This window comes from Chanos chanos, chromosome 1, assembly GCF_902362185.1.
Source record: "Chanos chanos chromosome 1, fChaCha1.1, whole genome shotgun sequence".
NCBI classification, from domain to species: Eukaryota; Metazoa; Chordata; class Actinopteri; order Gonorynchiformes; family Chanidae; genus Chanos; species Chanos chanos.
The window spans coordinates 16,367,728-16,391,564 of NC_044495.1; the positions used below are offsets into that span (position 1 = coordinate 16,367,728).

Sequence of the window (23,837 nt, forward strand, 5' to 3'; positions counted from 1 at the left end):
ATCATTCCAAAACTCAGTTTTACAAACAAAATAATCTGACCAGGAACCAGTCTTATTTATTTGTTTCTTACTTCTACATGCATGCATTTCCAAATTGTCGTTCAAAGACTGTTTTGAAGAAGTTCAAATGAGGAAACTTTGCCCTGTTGCTTAAGTCAAACCGGGGGATGGGGCATAAAACGAAGTGACAGCGATAGTGTACTGCAGGGCTTGGTCTTGTGTAATTTTTAACTGTGAGAGATTTGGGATTCTGATTAGTACATCCAGCCTGTCAGTAACAATAGTGGTTGGTTAACGCGCAAAGTGGCAGAATTTAAGTTCCCTAGTATTCGATATGGTGAATACTGCCCCGCTGAGTTATAAAATATGAGGTCATGCGTGTATGGAGCATCTGAGTGGGCAGTTCCACAGTGACAACCTTTAACTGCAGTACTACATTACCTCACGAAGATCACATGCAATATTTTTTTCATCAAAATGCCTCACATCGATAACACTTCCATGTGTAAGAACTGTTTTAACAATACGTGCACTATAATTAAAATGAACGGCGATTCTCAGTGAGACACGTGAGAATACGCTGCAGACGTTCGATTCGTCGTCAGCCACTGTACGGGAAGTTAATATAAACGTACATGTGGGCGAGTCTAATTCTGAGATAAGTTAATGATTACATTTGCGGTGGTGTTTGACTCGTGAGATTTCATTGTCATTTCCACCTGAAAGTAACAATGAAACTACAGTTGCATATCTTCTCTTGTGTGTTTTTGGGATTCTGTGTGTTTAGGAAAATCAGCTGTGGCAATATCTTAGTTTGGCACACAGAAGGAAGTCACTGGATAAATCTGAAACCAGTCTTGGACACGTTAGTAGACCGAGGCCACAGCGTCACGGTTTTGGCTCCAAATATGAGTTTTTTCATGGACACCGACGAACCTTCCCGCTATCACTATGAGATGTTCAACGTTTCGCTCTCACTGACTGATAGAAACGAGTGGCTTGAAGACTATTTCAATTTTTCGTTCTACGAGATGGATCAGATGAATTTATTACAAATTTACATTAAGTTTTACCAACTCTTGTCGAGAGATATGGTATTTCGTCTCGCATATTGTGACGGAATACTTCAATCAGAACTAGTCATGGATAGACTGCTGAAGGGAAAGTACGATATGATTTTCGCAGATCCTATTCATCTGTGCAGCGACTTAGTTGCTGAGACCCTGGATGTTCCCCTTGTGTATACCCTCCGGTACTCTGCGGCCCACATTTTAGAGGGACTTTGTGGGAAGGTGCCGGTTCCACCTTCTTACGTGCCTGGAGCTTTGAGTAAATTTACAGACAAGATGACCTTTTCAGAAAGAGTTCAGAATTTTTTGTTCTACGCAGTCATGGACGTTTCGACAGTGACTCTGTGGACAAAATATGATAAATATTACAGTGATTACTTAGGTAAGGTCTAGGTCTATCTTCTGCAGTATTCATCCAAGCTCTGAACATCCTCTTTAAGATAGTTTCAACCAACTACTGATTCATTTCTGACTGTATTTTAATGATTTTTTTGCAGGAAGGTCCACAACATATTGTGAGATGATGGGAAAAGCTGATCTCTGGTTGATCCGAACATACTGGGACTTTGAGTATCCCCGCCCACTCTTGCCTAACTTTAAATATGTTGGGGGTATTCACTGTAGTCCTGCCAAACAATTACCGAAGGTATGGTTACCTGGCCATAGATAAGGTCATCAATGTTTTAGACTTATATGAAAGAATTAGAGACTGGTGAGCTGTCCAGGATGTTTCCCCACCTTTTGCCCAGTGAGCGCTGGAATAGCAGCTTAGAAAATGGATGAAAGAATAAGATGTTTTTGCTCAAACTATATGGTCTCTTAATATGGCCAATGTGTGGTGGAGTTTGCAGTGGCTGGCTATTGTATCCATCCAAACTGCTTTTTTTCTGATATGAAGGAAAATTATGATTAGAGAGGGTGTTTTGGTGGTGTTGACTGTTTCCAAGATGAATTTAATGAAATGTAGAATCTGTTAATGTTTGTATGTGCATCTCTCTCTACAGGATCTGGAGGATTTTGTTCAGAGCTCAGGCGATGATGGTGTTGTGGTGTTCACTCTGGGCTCCATGGTTGACAAAATCACCAAAGAGAAAAGCAATATCATTGCTGCTGCTTTGGGACAGATACCACAAAAGGTACCGTCAACATCCAGTTAATCCATTTAGTCATCTTAGAGCATCTAGTGTTAGAGAAATTTGGAGTCTCCTGTATGGCGAGTTGCTAAGTCTCAGAGACAGCAAAATTCAGATGTGATGAATCATTTACCTTTATCACATGATCTTGGGAGAAGTACACCTCAGTGATGAAGTACAGTTCTCACTGAAATAAAGGAGTGCAGAGCTTTTCATACAGTTAGGCAAACGTCCAAGGACATGTGTGGGTGTATACAAGATCATTTTTCTCATGGAGCACAGGATACTTGGTGTTCGCTCCCAGGTGTTGCAGACACATAGAGGCCTTGTCGTCTACATAATAAATGCTCATTGTTCCAACACACAAATACATTTTTGCAGCATATAGCAATTAAGTAAGCACAGGTCTCTATATTATTAATACTTCATCCTGACAATAGTCATGAGGCATATTTTCCTTCTAAGAGTTACAGCCATGAAGCAAAGCGAGATTTTTCCCACACTAGTCTATTCTTTCACCCATTCTACAACATCCAAGCTCTATATATGTATCCTTCCTGCAACACCTGCACATCCATTCATCTATCATACTACATCCAGTCTGCTTATTTATCCACTAAATGAGATTGCATTAGTTTTGAATCTGTATACATTTTGCTTCATATAGTTCTGGAATGGCTTAAAGGTAAGTCATTTAGTACTGTGATAGAGGCACTGTACAGTAGAACAGAGGTCTGCTGTAAAAGCTTGATGCTAGTAGCAGATTATTGTCAATTTTTATAGCTGACTCTCTTATCAGATGTTCACACTGTTAAAGTTGCCCAGTAATCTCTGCATTTGTATTTGATGTGGGTTTTCATAGTTGTGTACTTTGAACTATAAACACTTTTTATAGACTTGATATAAACACTTGATATAAATATTGATATAAATATGCAAACACAAAGCTTGAACATTTGTGCTGTGTGATCCAGTTGTTTTGCTAAATATATCGCTTTTTGTGAATGTACCACCTTGTACACTTTGTGCAGTGTTCCTGCTGAGAAATCAATGATTAAAAATAAATGGTATAGAGATATCATTTAACCTCAGTACATTTGTGTGACCTGTCACATTTTACTTAGTCAGTCATTGCCTAATGATTCAGCAATTCATTTTTTCCTACCGTAATTCACTGTTATCATGACGTTGTAAAGTGCGATGCTGACTTGAAAACACTGTGTGTGTGTATGTGTGTGTGTGTGTGTGTGTGTGTGTGTGTGGCTGTGTGTGAGGCTGTGCATGTTTATGTGTGTTCATTTTAACTGATAGGTGCTGTGGAGATACAGTGGTGAGAGACCAGACACTCTGGCTCCAAACACCAGACTGTGTGACTGGCTTCCCCAGAATGACCTATTGGGTTAGTGTCAGAGGAAGTTTCATCATGTTTTACTTCAATGGGAAACAACAGCATTTGGTTTTCAGATTTCAGAGTGTCACCAGATGCATTACTTCCTGTTGTATTAATGTGGTGATATGCACTCAGGTTAAACTGTTATACTTTGCTGCATGAAATGTGTACATAAGCACGACAAGCACATTTGTTGTCCGTTTACATTGAGATAACTTTCCTGGTCCTTCTTTCCTCAAATAACTTTTTGTAACAGTTTAGAATAACCGTGTTATTAATGTTCTTGAGAAAACTAGGAAACTGCTAGCTTTTGTTCTAATTTTGTATAATGTATTTTAATTTTATATTAATTTTTTACACATTTAGGCCACGCAAAGACTAAAGCCTTCATCACTCATGGTGGGACCAATGGAATCTATGAGGCGATATACCATGGAGTTCCTATGGTGGGAATCCCCCTGTTTGGTGACCAGTCAGACAATATGGTTCATATGAAGGCTAAGGGAGCTGCCGTAATAATGGACTTTAACAGTATGCAGACTGAAGACCTGGTAGAAGGACTCAAAGCAGTGATCAATGATCCGTCGTGAGTGATTCTGTGTGATTATCTCCTACTGAGCAACATATAGCAACAACATTACAAAAGTTTTGTCTTTGAAGTTTATATCATAAATGGTTAGTTTGAAATTAAGTTAGGGATGAAATTTAGGAAAGGTCTGCACCGTAAAGTTTTAGTTGAGTAACTTTGATAACGATTTTAATTTTGACATACTTTTGATATAATTATATGTTGATTTCTTAGGTTTTTGTGTTCACCAAGTGTTCTGTGGCATCGAAAGCAAAATGATAAATATTATGGACATTTCAATTACATCTTGCTGCATTTAGACTGGATCTGTGTGTATTTATGTTTTGTAGGTATAAAGAAAATGCAATGAGGTTGTCCAGAATCTACCATGACAGGCCTGTAAGCCCACGGGATGAAGCAGTGTTCTGGATAGAATTTGTGATGCGCCATAAGGGAGCCAGACATCTTAGGGCAGTGGCCTATAACCTGACCTGGTACCAGTACCACAGCCTGGACGTGTTTGCTTTCCTGCTGGCCACTGGGGCACTAGCACTCTTCATCGCTTATAAGATAGCCAAGTTCTGCATCATAAAATGCTGTTTCAGATCCCATTATAAGAGAAAAAATGACTGATCCACAAAATGAAATGCTTTCCCTTTCATTGATATGGGAAGGCTAAATCCCTTCCTGAACTTTTATTATAGACCTGTTCGCCTCTCAAGTTTCAGGAGCACTCTTGGACTTAATTGAAATGTAGCAGCCAATAATGTAATAACTGCCGTTAATGTAATAACTGCCAATAGCATAATAGTTTTTCTGTTCTTAATGTAATAAAAGTCAATAATGTTATAACTTACCAGTTATGTAATGAAATTTCAGAACCAATACCATTGTAACTTTTTTTTTTGCAGAATGTTATTACATTATTAGCTGGGTTAAAAAAATCATTGGCTGTAAAGTGTCACACTTCCATGACACTTACCCTTGACATGACACTTACTGTTCCCTCTTTCAAATAGCTGCTCAAAAACCTGACCACAAAGCCACACACAAACACACACACACACACACACACACACACACACCCCTACTCTCTCTCTAAGAATTATGATCATTTATTTGCTTGTGGTGCTTGATAGTCAGACTTATCTCCACCCCTGCCTTCTACTCCTTAACTATTTGAATACCAAATGAAGTGCGAGCAGACATGTTTGCAAACAGGGACAGTCACTCTTATGTCATATAACATGAAATCTGTACCTCTTTGAAGATGCTTTGTCCTCGAATACAAAGACCACCATTTCTTTTCATGAAAAATGTCATCTTTAATTAAATGTATTTAAATAATTTTTCCAAGCAAACTGTCTCAACCACACTATTATAGCTACTCAGCACTCTCTCTGTATGTATATGTACCAGATCTGACTCCTGAAAGGTTACATGAAAATGTATTACCAAATCAGAATCCTTACCCTGTTTACATCCTTGTCTATTTGAATAGTCATGACATGCTCGCCAAAGAGTCTAAAACCGAAGCAAAAGATATCTATATATCATTCTTGAAGAAGTGTACTTTCTTTGGCAGTCCTGACAATTAACCACTAGATTGCCGTTGACTGACAAGTTATCCAGTCATGTGACTCTGACATTATGCTTTCTTCCTTCGTCTGCAAACTTCTGTCTTCCTTATCACGTGTTGAAAGGTAATTAGTGATTTAATTTAATTTACTAAATACAGTTTATTTAGTTAAGATTCATGCACGTAGATTAACATTTCTCGTACATTTAGTGCAAGAGGACATACAAATTGGTGAGATCATTCTAATTAAAGTTAACTGACTATAGCTAACTGTAGGTTAATTATCTGCTATCCAGGATGATAATTTGATAATACCAGTGACGTCATGTACAGTGCAGACCTCAACCCTGGTCCTTCGGAGCTTGTGTGGAAGACTTAGTTCTCACCATCGATTAATGAAAATCCCAATTAACACAATTATGTGTTTTGTAAACCATTGTGTAAGAGCCAAGTGTTAGAAATATTGTTGTTCGTTTCACTCAAAGAGAATGGCTGTTCCATTAGAGTTATGAAGCTATACAAGGCTGTTGGATGCAGCAGTGGTCTGAGCACACATATAAAGGAGTTATTTAGTAAGGACAAACAATGGATGAAAGCCTGGATTCTGCTCAGTCACATAGCCTTCAGACAGTACAAAGTTAAGGACATCTGCTGGAAGAATTAGCGACCGTTTTTTTGTTGGTGTTTTGTTTTTGGTTTCAGTCAGTAGATAATTTCATTTTGATTCTCTCAAGTTCTTTTCTATATTTGTAAATGAGTGGAAGTTACTTTTCATTTGAGAATGAACTTTACCTCCAGCACATTACCTCCATTTTGTCAAATGTACAGTACGGTTTAAAGAAAATGTTTAGTTCTTTAAAAAAAGGGACCGTGATCCATCCTTTATTATCATTATAAAACTGTAAGATGTGTTACCAAAGTAATCTTTGTAGTTCATGTTATACACTATATTTTACAGTTAAGATTTTTTACAGCATCTTCAAAGAGGTATAGATTTCATAATATACAACATAAGAGTGATTGTCTGTGTTTGCAAATGTGTTTGCTCACACTTCATTTGGTACTCAAATGGCTAAGGAGTGGAAGGCAAGGCTGGGCAGTAGAAGGCAGGAGATAAGTCTGAGCATCAAGTTGCACAAACAAATAAATAATCATAATTCCTAGAGAGAGATAGAGTAGGGGTGTGTGTGTGTGTGTTTGTGTGTGTGGTCAGGTTTTTGAGCAGCTGTTTAAAAGAAGCAATAGTAAGGGTAAGTGTTATGGAAGTCTGACACTTGATAATAAAGAAAACTTAAACATAGTGATATAAGTATATTATTACATTATTATTATGTTTTTATGATTTTTTTTAACCCAGCTAATAATGTAATAATCCGCTAATGATATAACTTATTACATTATGCACAAAAAGTTATTTCGTTATTGGTTCAGAAATGTTATTACATAATCGGTAAGTTATTACGTTATTGACTTTTATCACGTTGAGAACGGGAAGATTATTATGTTATTAGCAGTTATTATTTTAACGGTAGTTATTACATTATTGGCTGCTACATAAAACAATATCATCTAGTCTGAGATTGTACTGAATTTCTGGGAAACTGTCCCTGTGTATCAGTGGAACATGCAATCAATTAAAAAAATATGGTTACGTATGGGATCACAAGGGTTCAAATGAAAAGTAATTACTGTTCCAGAGGCAGCTCAGTTGATGGACAAAACTTGACATGTAACTGATAACATTTTTATGAGTATTTGGGGAATTTATATTTAATGACCAAATAAGTGATGTATAATTCAGCCTCTTTCACTTTTTTATAGTTCAATCTGAAACAGCCCTGTTATTATTACTTGTTATTTCAATTGTGTAGACCATAAGTGGTTTATTGTCATCCAAACACTGGTCTGAGATATGATTAATTTGACTTCAACATGTTCTTATGAAACCATTGAGAACACCTTCTCTTGAAATCAGTGGGTTCACTTTTCCTTGAAAGTCAGCAGGAGAGGGGTCTGTGGAAATCGGTAGGGCAGCTTCCTTTGAAATCCCTGATTGCTATTGTGACTGCTCCAGAAACTGGCTTAAATTATTTCATAGGCAGACATCAGTTTAGAATATGTTTTTTTTCACCAAAATGACCTTTTCAGCTTTCAGTCACGCTTGGATACTGAGAGAGTGATAATGTACTCACAAAGGGAGCTTCAAGGAACAGTGACCACTAGAGGGAGTGTTTCTTTAAAAACCAAGCTCACAGACCTTGACACCTGCTTCTGATACTCATAGCGATGTGCCTGATGTTTAATTTATGAAGATGGTGAACTGTGCTCGGTGTTATTGCTCTTTACACATTTAACAGATTTGTGATCATTTGAGGTCATTCAAGTCAGGTTTGAGTTAATAAGTTAAATCAACTGAGTTGTAAAGCAGCGGCATAGACTCAGTATTATTTATAACCCAATGTTTGCACAGCTTGTAGAAAATAAAGAAAATCTTTTGCACAATCAGGATTTTTACAGAGTATGCAAAAAAGATCAGTTAGCAATATAATTTTCCTGTCAATCATTTATTATAATATTTACCCAAACTGGAAACATTTACCCAGATACACTTCCCGGTGCTTACCCACGCTAAAAAAATTTAAAGAATTAGGCTTCCTGTCTGCCCAGCCAAAGTTATGAAGTGGTTGTGTGTGTGTGTGTGTGTGTGTGTGTGTGTGTGTGTGTGTGTGTGTGTGCGTGTGCGTGTGCATGTGCGTGTGCGTGTGTGTGTGTGTGTGTGTGTAAAACTGTGCTACAGGATCCGCCTGAGTAAAGTGAAGAGTTCCTCTGTGTGGCCATCTTTCTGTGTGCCAGGCACGTTTCTGTAGCAGTGAGCCGCTCTCCCCAGTCTCATGCCACATGAATACAGATGATAAAAAAAAGAGAAACACTCGTTGTGATGGCACATAGAGTCTGAATATTCATTCCATATGCAAACTGCTTCTGTGTTCAATAATTCATGTAAGTTGGCCTGGGGCAGCAGAGCAGTGGTTGGGTACATGTATGTTCCAGTCTAGCCCTTGTATTCTAACCTAATCAAGAATCTAAAGCATCCAAAGAATATTCATTTCTTATTTCATATTTGTATGTGTCTGGATGTACCCATTCATATGTCAAGCCTTAATTGCTATTCACTGGAAGACAATAATTGAAGACAGTAAATCCATAAATTGTATAATGCCTCCTGAGAGAGTTTTGTGAATGTTTTCATTTAATTTTATGAATGTAATTTCTGCAATTGAATCTATACATAATTTCTAAAATCTCAGTATTCTACAATAGAATCCTTTCTTTGTGGTATATACAATATCTTTATCTCTAGTCGCACAACAAAACTTTTGCTGTACTCAGAGGTTGGCTTTACTGTTTATATATTACGAGATATCCCCCTTATTGTGATGTTGGTACTGTAACAATGTTTTTATCTTTTGATATGTGCTGTGGATGACAATACTGTCGTGTTTTGTCCATTCCCCAATCAGTTTTCATCCAGACAAGTTCTCTATAGCCTATAATCTACACTGAACAGACCTGGATTCTAATGTTTAATCTGGTTAGCCATTCAATACAGGTCTACTCATGAGCCAGAAACCCACAAATTCCTAAAATTAGGGGTCATATTTGTCGTATGAAAATGACTAACATATTGCTAAAGTTTTTGGCTGGTGACTGTTAGTGTGCTGTGTTAGAGGATGATGTCATTTGTGGTCAAACACTGGAACCTACAATAGTTGAAAACAAATCAAACTTTCATATCAGTCTTTGACCTCTGAAGTTGGTGTCATCTATATGGTGAATATATGCCTGTCGACTGAGTTTGTGTTTCATTCATGATTCAAGGACTGAATAAGTTTTGTGCAGCTCCTCATATGTGATCCTTCAAATCTTGTTGTTTTTCTCCTCGCAACAATACCGGCAAGAGTTCCATTATCTGTCCATCTCTCTGCTTGACCCAGGGACCAAGTCAACCACATGTTCAGTCCCTGGGTATGTCCCGTGTCAGTCTCAAATCTGGCTGCCTGGCTGTGGAGATTAAAAACAGGTTTAGCAGCTCATTAAGGGTCAGATGGGACACATCTGATGTTTTAGAACATGTTTGGCAGGTGTCTCATTAACCTTTATGTCTACGGCATTTTGGAGGTTTTCACCTCAGGCTACTAATGTTGGTACAGCTGCAGTAGTACTTTGGCATACACAGGTACATACAATAACACATTTTCCTGGACAAGTACCCTCACATAAAATAAGCCCAAGGTCATTTGTCAAATAAGAGAGAAGCTTGTCTCTGTGTGACACAGCTCTGTTGTTGCCTTGGTTCAGTTTGTTAGTCAAAACACCAAGTCTCCATTTGGCAGTGGGGATTTCAGCCGCGCACTTATAGCCGTTTTCCAGGTTGCCACACGCTATTTTTCCTGGGCCCTGAATCAGTGGGCAGAGGCTCCTGAGGACAAACAGCTGAATTGGATTCCATTTCCTATTAAAGACCTCCTTCCGCTGGAATGTCTTCTTCTTTTTCTCATTTTAGTCGGGGAGGAAGATGGAAAATGTTGGCAAGCTCGCACTCTGAAGTGAGTTCAGACGTCTGCTAAACAGTTCCTTTAGACAGTAAAGTCAAATCTGAAACATCTGTTGTGCCAAGTTGATTCTTTACACTTAAAAAAATGTCTGAAATATGACTGATCGAGAGACTCTTTTTTTCTTTTCTTTTCTTTTTTTGGATGAAAGGATGTATCTAAGAGCCAGGTTTGAAGCTTAGCTAATACAGTTCAGCCAAGAGTCTTGGCTTATGAAATGGATTGATTTTTTGTTGTTTTTTGATGCGCAGTCTTTGTGAAAACTGGCAGCAAATGGTGTGGTTTTATGTGGAAATCTTTTAACTCAGATCACAATCACCTGTCATGGACTGCGACATCCAAAAAATGCCTGAATCAGAACAGGACTGGTCAAGTCAGTTTTTTTCAAGGATGTTTCTGGGATTTCAAATTTATTGGATTTCATTTTTAATACTATTTCTTTAAATACACAGTATATGCTCATTATGTGAACAAAATCTGTCAGTTTAAAATGATGTGCCACAGGGTTATTCCAAATAAAGTAACTTTGCAGCTGTTGATTGTCTTTGTAAATGTTGTCCTCATTCATGACAGGAGCAGTATCTCAGGCGATAGACTTTAACTTTGCCCTTGGCTTGCAAACAAGGACTTTTTTTCCCCTTTTTTTCAGCATTGATCTGTTTGGATTGCGTGACTGGATCTGAGGCTGTACATCATGTACTGTCATTTCATGATGTACTTCCTCTCTCAGTCTGTCTGTCTCTCTCGTTCTCCCTCTCCCACTCTCTCTCTCTGTTTGTCTTTCTCTCTCTGCTTCTCTCCCTCTCTCTCTCTCCCCTGTCACTGTAGTACAACATTTGACTTATAGATCCCACTGCACAGTAGGTGAGCAGAGAGAATTAGGTTTATTGGTCTTAAGGGCTTTATTTGTCCACTCACGAATCCATAATGTTGACATTTTCACACATGATAAGGCCTGTAGACCTTCACCTGCCTGGGAAAGCTGTATGAACTGTGCCACATGACTAAAATTACTGCACTCACACGTACACACACATAAATCTAGGTTTCTTTTTAGGAACTAGTGGTAATAAATGAGACGCTCCCCAGTCCTGCTGAATTTCCCTTTTTTTTTTTTTTTTTTTGCCTTTTTTAACTTCTATCTCATGCGTTTTACTTGGCTTTGAGAATGCATCCAATGTCTTGTAACACACTTTGTGTTATGACCTCCCGCAGCACTGTCTCTGTATATTATAGTCATATTAATGTATTTACCTTTCTGCGCTGCATGACCGAGTACTCACTATCTATTTCACAAGAGCTTACAAAGACATCTTTAAATATTTGATTATAATGGATTTGGGATGGCATTTTTTTGCTCCTTGTAACATTGTGAAATTCTGGGACACCCAATCTAATAATCACAGAAAAGGCTCCCATGGACAAACAGAAGTCATATTACACACTGTGTATGTAATATAGCTGAGACACACCGGTAGATTTACACAAGTGTCATATACAGTCATTTTTTACAGACGAAGAGTTGTATTAAAGTATCACTGCGTACTGCGTCCAACGTGACCTCTGCACTGCTTTAGCACCTTAAACTATTTTTCACTTGTCTCAGTCTATGAATAGTTGCAGGAAATCATAACTGGCATATCTGTCACTGTGAAGGAGTTGGTGGGGTGAGATAAAAATCAGAGACTTTGCCAGAAAACAAACCACCATCAGTGCCCTTGTCTGCTCTCTTTAAGTCCTAACACTTTAACTTTTTAGTCATCTCACTAACTCATCTACAGTCTGAGATGTGACCTCTGTCAGACCTACCACCGCACACACACACTTCCATTCTGAACAGCCTGGAATGAAGATGTTGTTTGTCACACAGGTAAAATAAAGGCAGAGAACAAATAGTTTTAAATCAGTTTACATCTGATTTTAATGTTACTGAATATTTTTCACTGTTTGTACTACGCCCTGACAAAAAGCAAAAATACACTCTTTATTTGTGCTAATTCTGTTGCTGTCCAGATTTACTCAAAAATGACAATCTGCTGCTTATTGGGGGAGGAACATTCTCAGTTCCTATTTGAACAAGATTATATTCTTGCTGTTCTCTGACTCATTTTGACCATAGCACAATTCATATGTGTAGATTTACACTGAAAGTGGGACTTTGACCACTGCTTTTTTGAAGTGAGGGGAAGTCCACATCTTAATATGGTCTTCTGAGAAGTTTCTGAGAAGACTTCTCTTTCTCCTTTTTTATGGATTTAGAGAAAATACGAGGAATAAACCACCAACTTTTCAATGGACTTGCTGGTTATTGTATTATGAAGAGATTCAGAGGGATTTAGCAATGTTAGTCCATGAGTTTTTACTGATTTAGTTATGTTAACCCCTCAGGCAATAACAGGGAAGGGGGTAGGGGGCTTAGTGAGTTGCCTGGCAACCAACCTCTGTTTGCCTTCAGTGTGTGAGAGACTAGGTTTTTGATGCGTGTGCTGATGTCTTTTGCAGCCAAATGACCATTTGATTAAACAGGAAAATTGTGAAATACTTAAACTTCCCCAAAAATTCGAGACTACAGACACATGATTTATAAACAGACGCAAATGCAAACAGAATAAGAGTTTTATCAAATATGATATTTCTCATTCCCCCTTGGTAATGCTATGAGACACATCTCTGTTGGCCAGAGTTTTATAATAGAGCTGGGCAAACATACAAATCAATTCAGTCGGTCATGTTAGTGCAATAGGCATGTACATAATGCCCTCAGCTACCTCACGCCCTACACTACTCCTCGTGTCTCCATTACCTAACCTCTCTCCTCCCTTCCCCTTTCCTTCCTTCCTTTTCTCTGAAATTGGGAGTGCACTCACACAGAGTGAAAAGCAGTGTTTGACACTGCCCTCTGATCTCAGGCTGTACACTGGTCTCTGTTTCAGTCCAAAAGACACTGGAAGAGACGTTCATGAAATAGCCACGATGAGGATAGCGCTTCAAATCTTTGTCCGTCTCTGTGTCTCTCTTTGCTTCTTATCCTGACTCACTGAGACAGAGGGAGATAGAGGGAGATAGAGCTTCAGCACATTTATGTTTGGGTTGAGGGCCTCTGCAGCACTATACCTGGCTCCTTATCCTGGTAGCACATCAGGACAGCAGGGCTAGTGTGTGCGCGCGTATGTGTGTGTGTGTGTGTGTGTGTGTGTGTGTGTGTGTGTGTGTGTGTGTGAGCGTGCGTGCGTGTGTGCGTGCATGTGTGCATGTGTGTGTCTGTGTGTGTATTTGTGCTCATTAAAATATTTGTTTGTGTATGTGTGTGTACATGCATACAGGTCTCTGCGTTGCACTTCTGTGCTCTCTCTCTCTCTCTCTCTCTCTCTCTTATACCTCCTACCATGGCCCTATGATATATGGCCAGAGATTAGGTGATTCCATTATCCTAGCAAATGCAGGCAGCTTATAACAGAGATATGTCCATCTCAATTCCTCTAATGTCTGTTCATTAAATATTGACAATAAGGTTTTTCCCTCCAGTGGGCTGAATAAGGCATGTAAGTTATTGTGCCTTGTTCCAAAACTTGTGAATGAATAGGGATGTCTATCATTAAGTTTGACATTTTCTTGTTCAGTGTATTTATTTAGAAGTAGAATGTAACTGGCGTCCAACAGTGCAAACCAGATTACACTAGTGTTCTCTGATTATTATGTAGTGCCATATATGCTTTTACTTAGGTATGTAGTTTGTGTTTACCTGTATACCCAAAAGGAAGCCACCATTGCAAATACAAAAGACAAAATACCCCCCTCCAGAAAAACACAACATTAACAATGAAACTTCCATACAAAGACTGGATCTGGAATTCAGGTTTAGGAAATACAGTCAGTTCAGCTGATTTGTGTGGAAGAAAAGAAATGGTCTATAAATAGAGTGAAAACAGAACTGATTGTGTGTTTTAAGCAACGCACCTGCACCTCTATTGCTGCTGTTATGCAGCAGTCTTGTGTTTCGATGTGAGCCGTCTTCCGTACCATGACCGCTCCTGTTTTTTCGGCAGAATTGGCACAATGTCTGCAGGGTTTCCCTGTAAACACTCAAAAGGATATTTTTCTTCCTGTTCACAATAATTTTCCCTTTGACATACGCACAGTGCTAAAGCAGACCTTTTGTGTGTCCCTGTTGTGTGTATCTTGTCTACACAGTTGAAGCAGCAGTCGGCTAACTTCAAAGCGCAGAGTGATGTATGATAAAATCGTAATGCCGAGACGCCGAATATCGGCTGTGGTCATAACAGATGACATACTATCAGAGCCTGTAAGAACTTGCCTTCAAATCTACCAAATATCTGATCATACATGCGCACTTATGAATTCTGGGATGTATGTGAACATTTGACTTATGTGAATGGAGTAGTCAGTGTGTTCTTAAGGTGCACTATGAATGTTCTTACAATACACACAAACAGAAATCAGAGAAAGAAATTTCAGGATGGAGAAAAAGTGTTTCATACAACAAAAACATCAGGAAGACCAAGAATAACACAACAGCACAAAGTAAAATAGTGAACCACTGGTAAGTGACCTTGTTTGGACAGACTTTTGAAGTATAATACTAGGCACTGCACATTCATAACTCTAACTCACCTCTGAAAAGCAAAACTTTTTACCATATGAATAAAACAATCAAAGCTATGATGAAATCAGGCACTAATTCAGCCTCTGGCAAAACTTATTGAATATCTAACAGTCATGCCCAAATAATTAGCAAAAATAAACGTAGTGTCCGTTATAGTGTTCCAATGTGGCTTTTTAAGGTTAAATAATTGCTGTGACATGGTTAGGAACATTCATGTAGGAGCAATAAATTCTACTTGACTGCTAGCACATCTTATCTGATAGCATGACACAGTAGCTCTGTAACAGAGAGGAGAGTGATGTCATAGAAACAGAAATGACAATGTTCATGGGAGCCAACAGAATGTTCTGCTTCACCGAGAGCCTGTGGAAGACTCTGGTCACTGTTGGAGAACTTTCAGTCATCCTTCCCTTCACTTATTACGCTCCGAGATTTGTCTGATGGTCTATAGCAGCATGGCTTGAAAAGCCACCTTATTTAAAACCTGAATTCTTTGTCACGTCTCTTTATGCTGACAAGACCTGCAGTTTTCCAGTTGAGAAAGCAGATGGAGCATCGCTCTCATAAACATGCAACTGTTATTATGTAAGGAGGAGAAAACAAATTAAGCTTGGATCACTCACTCACTTAGTTCTGTCTTTTTAAGGCTGTTGAGCACAACATTTTCATCTTTCACAGATGAAGTGTACAATGCCCTCTCTTAAACCGTAACAGAACGCTCCAGGTTGGTGATGCATGAAGTGTGACATGTATCATAATTTAGCCTTAAAGCGTGGTTCTTGCTTAAATGTCCTAAACAGCTGTAATTCATCATCACACACACACACACAAATATAAAGAGCAAGGAACTTCTTTTGTAAGAGTACATTAAGAAAATCCAGCCTGTCAGGAGAGCAATTTTCAGGTCATGTTTTATGACAGCTGGTTAGGTCACAGAGTGTATTTGATGGCTGACATTTGAAGAGCATGGGGTATACAGTGAGGAGCTATGGGAGTGAGGCTGCACAGAGACTGGAAGGGGAGGACAGATCTCTTCCACTCTACTGATCAGAACATAGGCTACTTGCTTTTCGCATAATGTAAAGGAGCTCAGTAGATAAGACACACATAGACTGCTCTGACTTTGATCTGTGCTTTACTGCCAGCTTCATTCCACTGGCACTTCTTTAATATACACATACTATTTCTGACATTTTGCTGAGGGTTGCATTTATTATATGAACATAACACTGTCGTTTATCCCAGTGCTTCGGTACACACACTCAGTATGGATAGATTTATCCAGCCATTGCTATTGGGTAACTATAGATAACAAATCTCAATATAATTAATTACATCTTATGCACCTGCATTATGCATTATGCATTCAGCTTGGCATTACAAAGCCTTGCTTTGCAGACTGAGGGATTATCATACCTGTTATTTATTATGGCTGATTCTGTCCTGTTGTCATTGTTTCATGTATCTCATGTGTTGTGCATTCAACTTGCTGCATTGATCTGCATTCAGCTTACTTCTGTTTACTCAGCAGATGAATGATGTGAGCATTCATTTCAGCTGCTGGTGAAATGTTTCCGCTTGTCTGACTCTTCAAAACACAGCATTGTCAGAGATGAGGCCTGAGGGAAGTTTCATGCCATATAGTGGTAATCTTGCTAAAACACAGCACCTCTGAATAGCACATGACCATACAGGGTCAGAGAGTGTGGTTAAAATGGGATATGTATTCAGGGTATTAAGTCACTGAAACGCTAAATATACCCTACATGGGGCCAAAACCACGACTGTGCCATTCCGGCTGTAAGCTTTCGGTGCATGTGCTGGTCACAGGAGGGCCGTGTTTCTCAGAAACCAGGATTTTGGTAAAGTCTGGTGCCCGCGCATGCACACAGACACATGCACATGTGAAATGAGAGATTAAAATGGTTTTCTACAGTGTGAAAAGACTATGTGGTTTCATGAGCGTCATCTGCTCTGGGGGTTGGGGGTTAAGACTGCAGGTGGGCACAACATGCCGTGTGGGTTTGCTCTTTGAGAGCTAATGTCACTCCGACAGACAAGTGGGAGGAGACATGTTGTTCACTCTATCTACCCTCAGCTTCACAGCTTTAGTGATGCCAAACAGTCCCTGTGTATGCAGATGTGTTCAAAATAGCCTTTCACAACGCCAATGACTACATTTAGGAATATTCAAACAAAGTGTATTGTTGGGGTGGGGGGGTATTTTTTCTTTTCCTTTTTCTAATATTGCAAATTTTGAAATTTAGATACTATCTCTTTTGCATCTTCTCTGATCAGTGTTTCTTGGCTTGTCTTTTTAGTGCTCCAAAGACATTTCAAAGACTTTCCTTTTCCTCAAAACTAAAGCCCTCCTATGGCAGGGCTGCCCACCTCTGTTTGGGTTTGTTTTTAGCAGTGGGCTCAAGTCTAACCTCATCTCAGTGAGTCTTCACTGCTGTGTAATGGGAAAGGACCTCCCTCTGTGTGTACATAGTAGCCCATAGCCGTATTAGTTTTCATCTGAGAAAGCCTTTCTCCTCTGGCAGCCATATCATCTACGAACATACCACAGAGTACAAAACAAAGAGCTGGATCTCCCAAGCTGACTACAGAGATGCTTTGATAGTAAATGTTCACTTTAAAAAAAAAAAAAATTGTGAACCCGTAAAGAGAGACCCTTTTGTGTATGTGGCATGTCATTTCATACCCGCTAAATGCGTTCTCATGATTCATCTCCTGTCTACAAAACCCATCTCCTCTTTTTTCTGTCTTTTTTTGTTTGGCACAACAAACACAAAAAACAGTGATTGAAATTCCAAAGCTTTTTGAACATGAGTTTTTTTTCACAGACAGGGCAATATAAAAGGGTTATTTTTACTTCTGTGTAAAATTCCTTTCCGTCTGTCTTCTAAGGAGAGAGATGTATGGTTGACACATTTCTGTCCCTCAAAGAGACTCTTCTTTGATGCGTTCAGGCATGTGGGCCTGTTTACCACATGTAGAAAGGTCATCAATTCACCCACCCATATACACACCCAAAAAGAGAGTAAACTCAATGTATATTTATCAAGTTTAAATGTGCTAGAAATACCTTCTTCCATTTTAGTAACTGAAGTTGTTGCACTTAAAAGAGCACAAAAAAATCTACATTTGGAATATCATGGGTTGCCATGATGTCCCATGTTTGTTGTCTCCAGGATCATTCTGGCCATTTTAACAGAGGGTCACCATCAGTCCACCATGATCGCTTTATCCTCTCATCATGTGACCACCACATTTACTTTAAAATATGCAATGCCTGTTTTTTTTCTGAAAGGATTAAGATTTAAGAGGGCTTTACTTCTGCACCGTTACAATCCCAAATCCTTATCCATCAGTCCAACAACTGTGTTCAGTTTTTCTCAAGCTTTCGTGTTTTTCTTCAAGCAACAGCCAGTTCAGACGAGTCGGCGTACAAGTCACCTACAACATATCTTTTCATTATTTCTCATGTACTTTTCCATTTCACTATTTCATATCTTTGTTCAATCCGGAGAGGAGAACAAAATTTCTTTAACGCGGCAGATATTGCTATTTCTCTGTTTCAGCTGAAGGAGAAGGTGCTAAGGATGACAATTTCAAAACTTAATCAAGTGAATATTTGTGACCGGTGAGGTCCCGCTGAGATGTGGAGCAGAACTGAAAGCCCTGTGTGTGTTTAGTATGCATGGCTGGTCCTTCTCCGTCTCTTTGAATACACACAGCTCAGTGTAATGCTCTTACTCTGTAGTCTGAACTGAGATACAGAGACTACACACACCCTCTCTTGTCAGAGCCAAAAAAAAAAAGTGTGTGTGTGTGTGTGTGTGTGTGTGAGATGTCAACCATCCCTCCACTCTGCTCTATTCTGTCAAACTCTCTCCTTCTCCTTCCTTGGTGCTGTTTAAGGTTATAGCTCCCTAGGCACAGAGAGTATGTGTCCACTCATGCATAGAGGGCATCTGGTGGAGGTTATTAAGACACACACCGTGAGCACATTGACCCCTCCTTTCATCTCTCTGTTTCTTTCTCTCTGTCTCTCTCACTCTCTCTTTTCCTCTCCTTCTCTCTCTATGGGGTCAGTAAACAGAACTCTGCAAAGAGGACATAATGTAGAATCATGTCAGTTCACATCCATGACATACTGATTGAAACCTTTTTTTTTTTTTTTTTACCCACAATAGCCTCATAAAACCAATAAGAGAAATCCAGTAAGCATTAATCAATACAGAGTCTTAATTCACCCATGACCTAAATACTAATGCCTGCAGTGAGGATTCAGCAGCTGGCACACTATAGTTTAGTATGGATCATGAATATTGAGGCCAGTGTTCAGTTTTATTTACCATAAAAGATAATGTAATGATGATCTAGAGTAGGCGACTAAGGTTGAATGCTGTGGTTCATGCTAAATCTGATTTCTTTACTGGAGGTCTACTTCAGCACTCAATTTATGATTAATTGATAGAGGCATACTTTGCACCCACATGACTGCCCCACATCCGTCTCCAGAGATAGATAAGATGAGATGGGAGATGCACTAGAGAGTCAACTCTGTGCTATCTCATATTCATCATCTTTAGGCAGCCACAGGCCCACATACACAGATGCACATAAACACTTGGAGATGCACGGTTTTGTGGATTTTAAGCGGTATGTAGAATAGCAGCTAAGAATTCCATTTAATGTTCCACTGAGAAATGACATCATTCAAACAAAGCGATCAAAGTCATTCAAAGCTCCATCTTTCTTCCTGTCAGCATGCAGGGAATGTGAGTGTGTGTGAAGTACATGTGATATGTTTGTGATTGGGGTATGAAATTTTCAACCTCCAAGGTTCTTTAAGCATTGATCCTTATAAATGCCAAGTATGGAAGGGTTTTCATTCCTTTTGTCCTTTTGTTTGGCTGGGACAGTATTACTCTGTAACTGTGTAACTTCCGTTCAGACCACATACATCATCACCTGGACTCACCCTATTACTAAATCGCCTTAACCGACTTGGGGAAAGAATCACTTATTAGTATACTTTTTCTGATGAATAGCACAGCTGCACAGGTGTACCAGATTCAGACCAAATTTTAAATAGGTGTGTATTACACAAGCTGCAGGGTGATGCATGCCCAGTAATTAGACAGCAGATTTAACGGTACATTGATGCTCTCTTTGTGATTGCTTTTCATCAGTTATCATGGCAAGAATACTCTGAATATGGTCCCATTGCTTACAGATTACCATTACTATGATAATAAAAGTTCAAGCATGTGTTTTTCTCTAACAGCGATAGAAACAGAGACATTAGGACTTTTCACATACGACGAACTGTGCTTTTTTCCTTGGAAGTTCTGCAAATACTTGGAGCATGTTCCCTTTTTGCTTACGTCATTTCTTTGCACTACACTCCCCACAGTGCAGCGCGGTTGTAGCGCAGGCACTGGTGTGATTGCTCTCATGCACGGTAGCGCGTCGCTCTCTCAATCTGAACAATGACTGCTCAGCGGAGGGCAAGAATCCAGTAGAAAGCGTTAGACGGCACGAAATTTTAACGCCGTACTGCTCTTCCTGCGTGTTTTTCCAATGCATATACTTTAAACATGTGGATACCTACTGAACACGAAAAATACGGCGTCGGTAAGCTTCTTGGTTCATTCAATATAAGTGATTTTGCTGGTCTATCCCCTCAGCTCTAAGAGCACCTAGACTTGGGGGACGACTTTGATTACAGTAGCAAGCTATAGTAATATGCACAGCTATTTCATTCAATCTCCCAGTATACGTATCGGAAATATATCGGTCATATTTATAGTATTTTTCTCTTTATGAAGTTTCCCCTCATATTTTTTTGCTACAGTTAAATATCCCGACGCCGCTTTATTCGTATGGATGCTTGTGTCGTTGTTTTGTAGTACAGTCTTACGATTGCATTGCTCGAGACGTCTTTCTTTTAAATGAACCTTCAGCACAAACAAGCAAACCATGTCACAAACTGCAAATGTCTGGCATTTACATTTAACAATTACGATTCTTTTCCGTTAATGAGTTTAACATATGCGCTCAAATAATGAAAACAGGTACTGAGTCCCAATGTGTTAGTGTTTCGACCCCGATTAACACTCAGCACTCGTTGGTTGATCATATTAGGGGTCATGCTCTGGACATTGTTTCAGACGATATTAGGGTATTGTTGACAATGCAGAGGTTGAGATGACTGCGTGCTGTAAAGAACTGAAAAATGGGATAGCGGTGTAGTTCAAAAGGTTTCAGTATCAGTTTCATTAAAAAATCAGTTATTCGGTCAACTGTTTTCAGTTATGCTTCACTTTTGTTTTTATTGTTCATATAGCGAATAAAGATGTCTCCCTATGCACACGTGTTTGATTCAATTAGATTTTTTTGTTTGTTTTGTTTGTGTTTATTGAGTGGAGAATTTATATTGGTCAGTTTGCGTAAGGCTTTCGTTGTTACAATATGCAGTAAACGTTTACATGGGTTTTAGACCCATTTGTCCTTTTTTCTCTGTAAGAGAAAAGGGACTGAGGACAAGGCTGACAGGTTTGAGTCAGGTGAAAGGAGGTGTGTGGCCAATGTCTGAAAAATGGAGTTGTATTTTCACTTGATAGTTGTTGTGTAATGCACACTTATGTAGCGTATTAAGACATACTCTGCTCTTCCCTGAGTAAATTTCACTTATTTATTTTCCTGTTTTGGTTGGTAAAGGCATTTTCCAAAATTAGAAGTTGAAGTTCAGCGTACAATTTGGTGGAACAGTTTCACTTCTTTAGAGCAGATAAAAACTCTTTTGACGCTCTTTCCTCATACCTTGTGTCATAGCGTATCATCACCGAAGAGCTCGGTTTTCTTGTCAGCGCTGACCTGTTGACATGATCTTGTTATATTTTTCGCCAGCTGCCAACATCCCTGTTTGTGCAAAAACAGTTTGTGTACTTGTGTGTGGTACCTAAGGGCAGGGAATATTTTACAACATTGAAAATACCTATCTCTGATTCACCATCTGTATCACAGAGTCCAAATGACCAGCCCAGCGTAATTTTGGTTAGGGTAATTTCTCCGCTTTATTTTAGATGATGAAACCGTTATTCGGGGGAACTCTTCATATTTTAATGGGATAATGCCTATTCACTTGTAAAATAACAGATAGACTCTGGTTTGAGCCTCTGGGTCTAGAAGTCTTTGGGTAAAAACACTGAGGTGTTTAACCGTGCAGTGCCTTTGCTAGAGAGTAGAGCTTGGTGTAAAAACAATTCCCCTCTGTGCAGTTTCCCTAAACCTCTCTCTCACAGTATTTTAATCTCTTTTAAATGGGATGGGCACCTGAAAAGGATCAGATCTTTTGGGTCCATATGCTGCATTTGATCTCATTGCCAAAGATTTGCTCTTTGCTGTTTAATTGGAGGTATTTTCATTTGATGTTAGTACTGTCTATGGAATACTAGAGTCAGAAGGAGAAACCTTTGGCACTGATGAAATATGAATTGACTCCAGCAGAGAGAGCATTAACTTAGCCATTACAGCGCAATTGAATTAATTAATGCTTTTGAAGCAGATACTGGACTTGCAATTGATATTTGAGCTATGCAGTGCAGTCAGTGGATTACTCTCCTATGTAGAAGGAACTACCTTATGTCACAGGAGGAGTAGTGTAGAGGGAAACAGTGAGCTGTGGAAACACTTATCAATGAAGGTGTGAAAATACCCACATCCTTGTGGGAGGGTTGTCTCTCTCTCTCCCTCTCTCTCTCTGTCTCTCTCTCTCTCTCTCTCTCTCTCTTTCTCTCTGGCTCTCTCCCTCTCTCTCTGTCCTGCACTTACCCTCTCCCCTTGTCTGTAATTGTATGCAGCTGCATCTCAATCGGCAGATATTGAGACAGATATTCTCTGGCTCGCTCGCTCACTCACTCACTCACTCACTCAGTCATTCAGACTCTTCACGTCCACAAGATGCTGTAGCAAGTCCAAAAATGCACAGCTGAAATGAGAATTGATAAAATGTAATTTCTTTGAATGGAGACATGGATTGCGAGGGTTTCCATATGGTCATTAAAAGTGAAACCCCCTCTTTCGACTGCTGTTGATATTTAGAGTTGGGCTGTATTTCATCATAAACTTTAGTGCATATGCCCATTTCCCACAATGCCATCACATAGTACAATGCAATAGTGGTGTGCTGACAGGTGATGGAGATAGCGTCTGCTCTGTTGTGTGCAGAGGTCTGTGTATGCTCCCCTGTCTGCTTTGGGCTGTGGACTAGGCTTCAGAGGTCTCATTGTGTGGAGGAAGGGCAGGCAGCACTGAATACTGAATAAATAAGTGACTGGCCACCCCTGTTTAGTGTCATGTGGGATAAGCAGGTTGTTTGGCTGTATTTCAGACCGTTCCTCTACGATGACTGTATCCCAAGAGCCCATGGAGGCGGAGCTGAAAACACCTACTTGTGGGTAATTGGTGGATTATCAGATAGCCCCTCCTCCCTCAGTACATCTGATGGAATTATTTGGAGATGATTGTGTGTGGATGGAAGATAAAGAGTCAATAGCCCCGATCCCCCTGGGTGAGAGATTACTGCTCAGGGAGAAAAAGGAACAGACGCGCGCACACACACACACACACACACACACACACCTATCCCATATTGACATCCCTGGCAATTCTCGCATATCTCTGCATCTCTGTACATAATACAAGCAAGACACAGACACACAATCAATCTCTATCCCCACTGAAAGTACACTGTAGCACAAAACATACAAATCCTGAAGAGGAGCACAAATAGGACAGTGTCATTCTCCATGTCTGACTTTATGTTTTTATGTAGTCTAGACAT

General features: G+C 39.4%; 2 protein-coding genes across 5 annotated transcripts in view; both read left to right on the top strand.

The window, feature by feature from the left end:
• The first annotated feature begins 714 nt into the window (after positions 1-714).
• LOC115808445 (UDP-glucuronosyltransferase 2A2) lies at positions 715-5,538 on the top strand. Of its 4 annotated transcripts, none has more exons than XM_030769823.1 (6): positions 715-1,452; positions 1,568-1,716; positions 2,075-2,206; positions 3,515-3,602; positions 3,960-4,179; positions 4,512-5,538. In XM_030769823.1, exons 1-6 carry the CDS (start codon positions 732-734, stop codon positions 4,792-4,794), a joined length of 1,593 nt encoding a protein of 530 aa, XP_030625683.1. In that variant the 5' UTR covers positions 715-731; the 3' UTR covers positions 4,795-5,538. The 4 variants fall into 4 exon arrangements, with proteins under 4 accessions (XP_030625683.1, XP_030625691.1, XP_030625701.1 ...); XM_030769831.1 differs by having other exon boundaries at positions 715-1,440; XM_030769841.1 differs by having other exon boundaries at positions 715-1,371.
• A 14,968-nt stretch (positions 5,539-20,506) lies between these two features.
• The window catches only part of dock4b (dedicator of cytokinesis 4b), a 72,266-nt gene continuing 68,935 nt past the window's right edge, over positions 20,507-23,837 (top strand). The window contains exon 1 of the mRNA XM_030777304.1: positions 20,507-20,626. Within this exon, the coding sequence (XP_030633164.1) occupies positions 20,590-20,626 (37 nt within the window). The 5' untranslated portion in view covers positions 20,507-20,589. The remainder of the gene's footprint in view (positions 20,627-23,837) is intronic.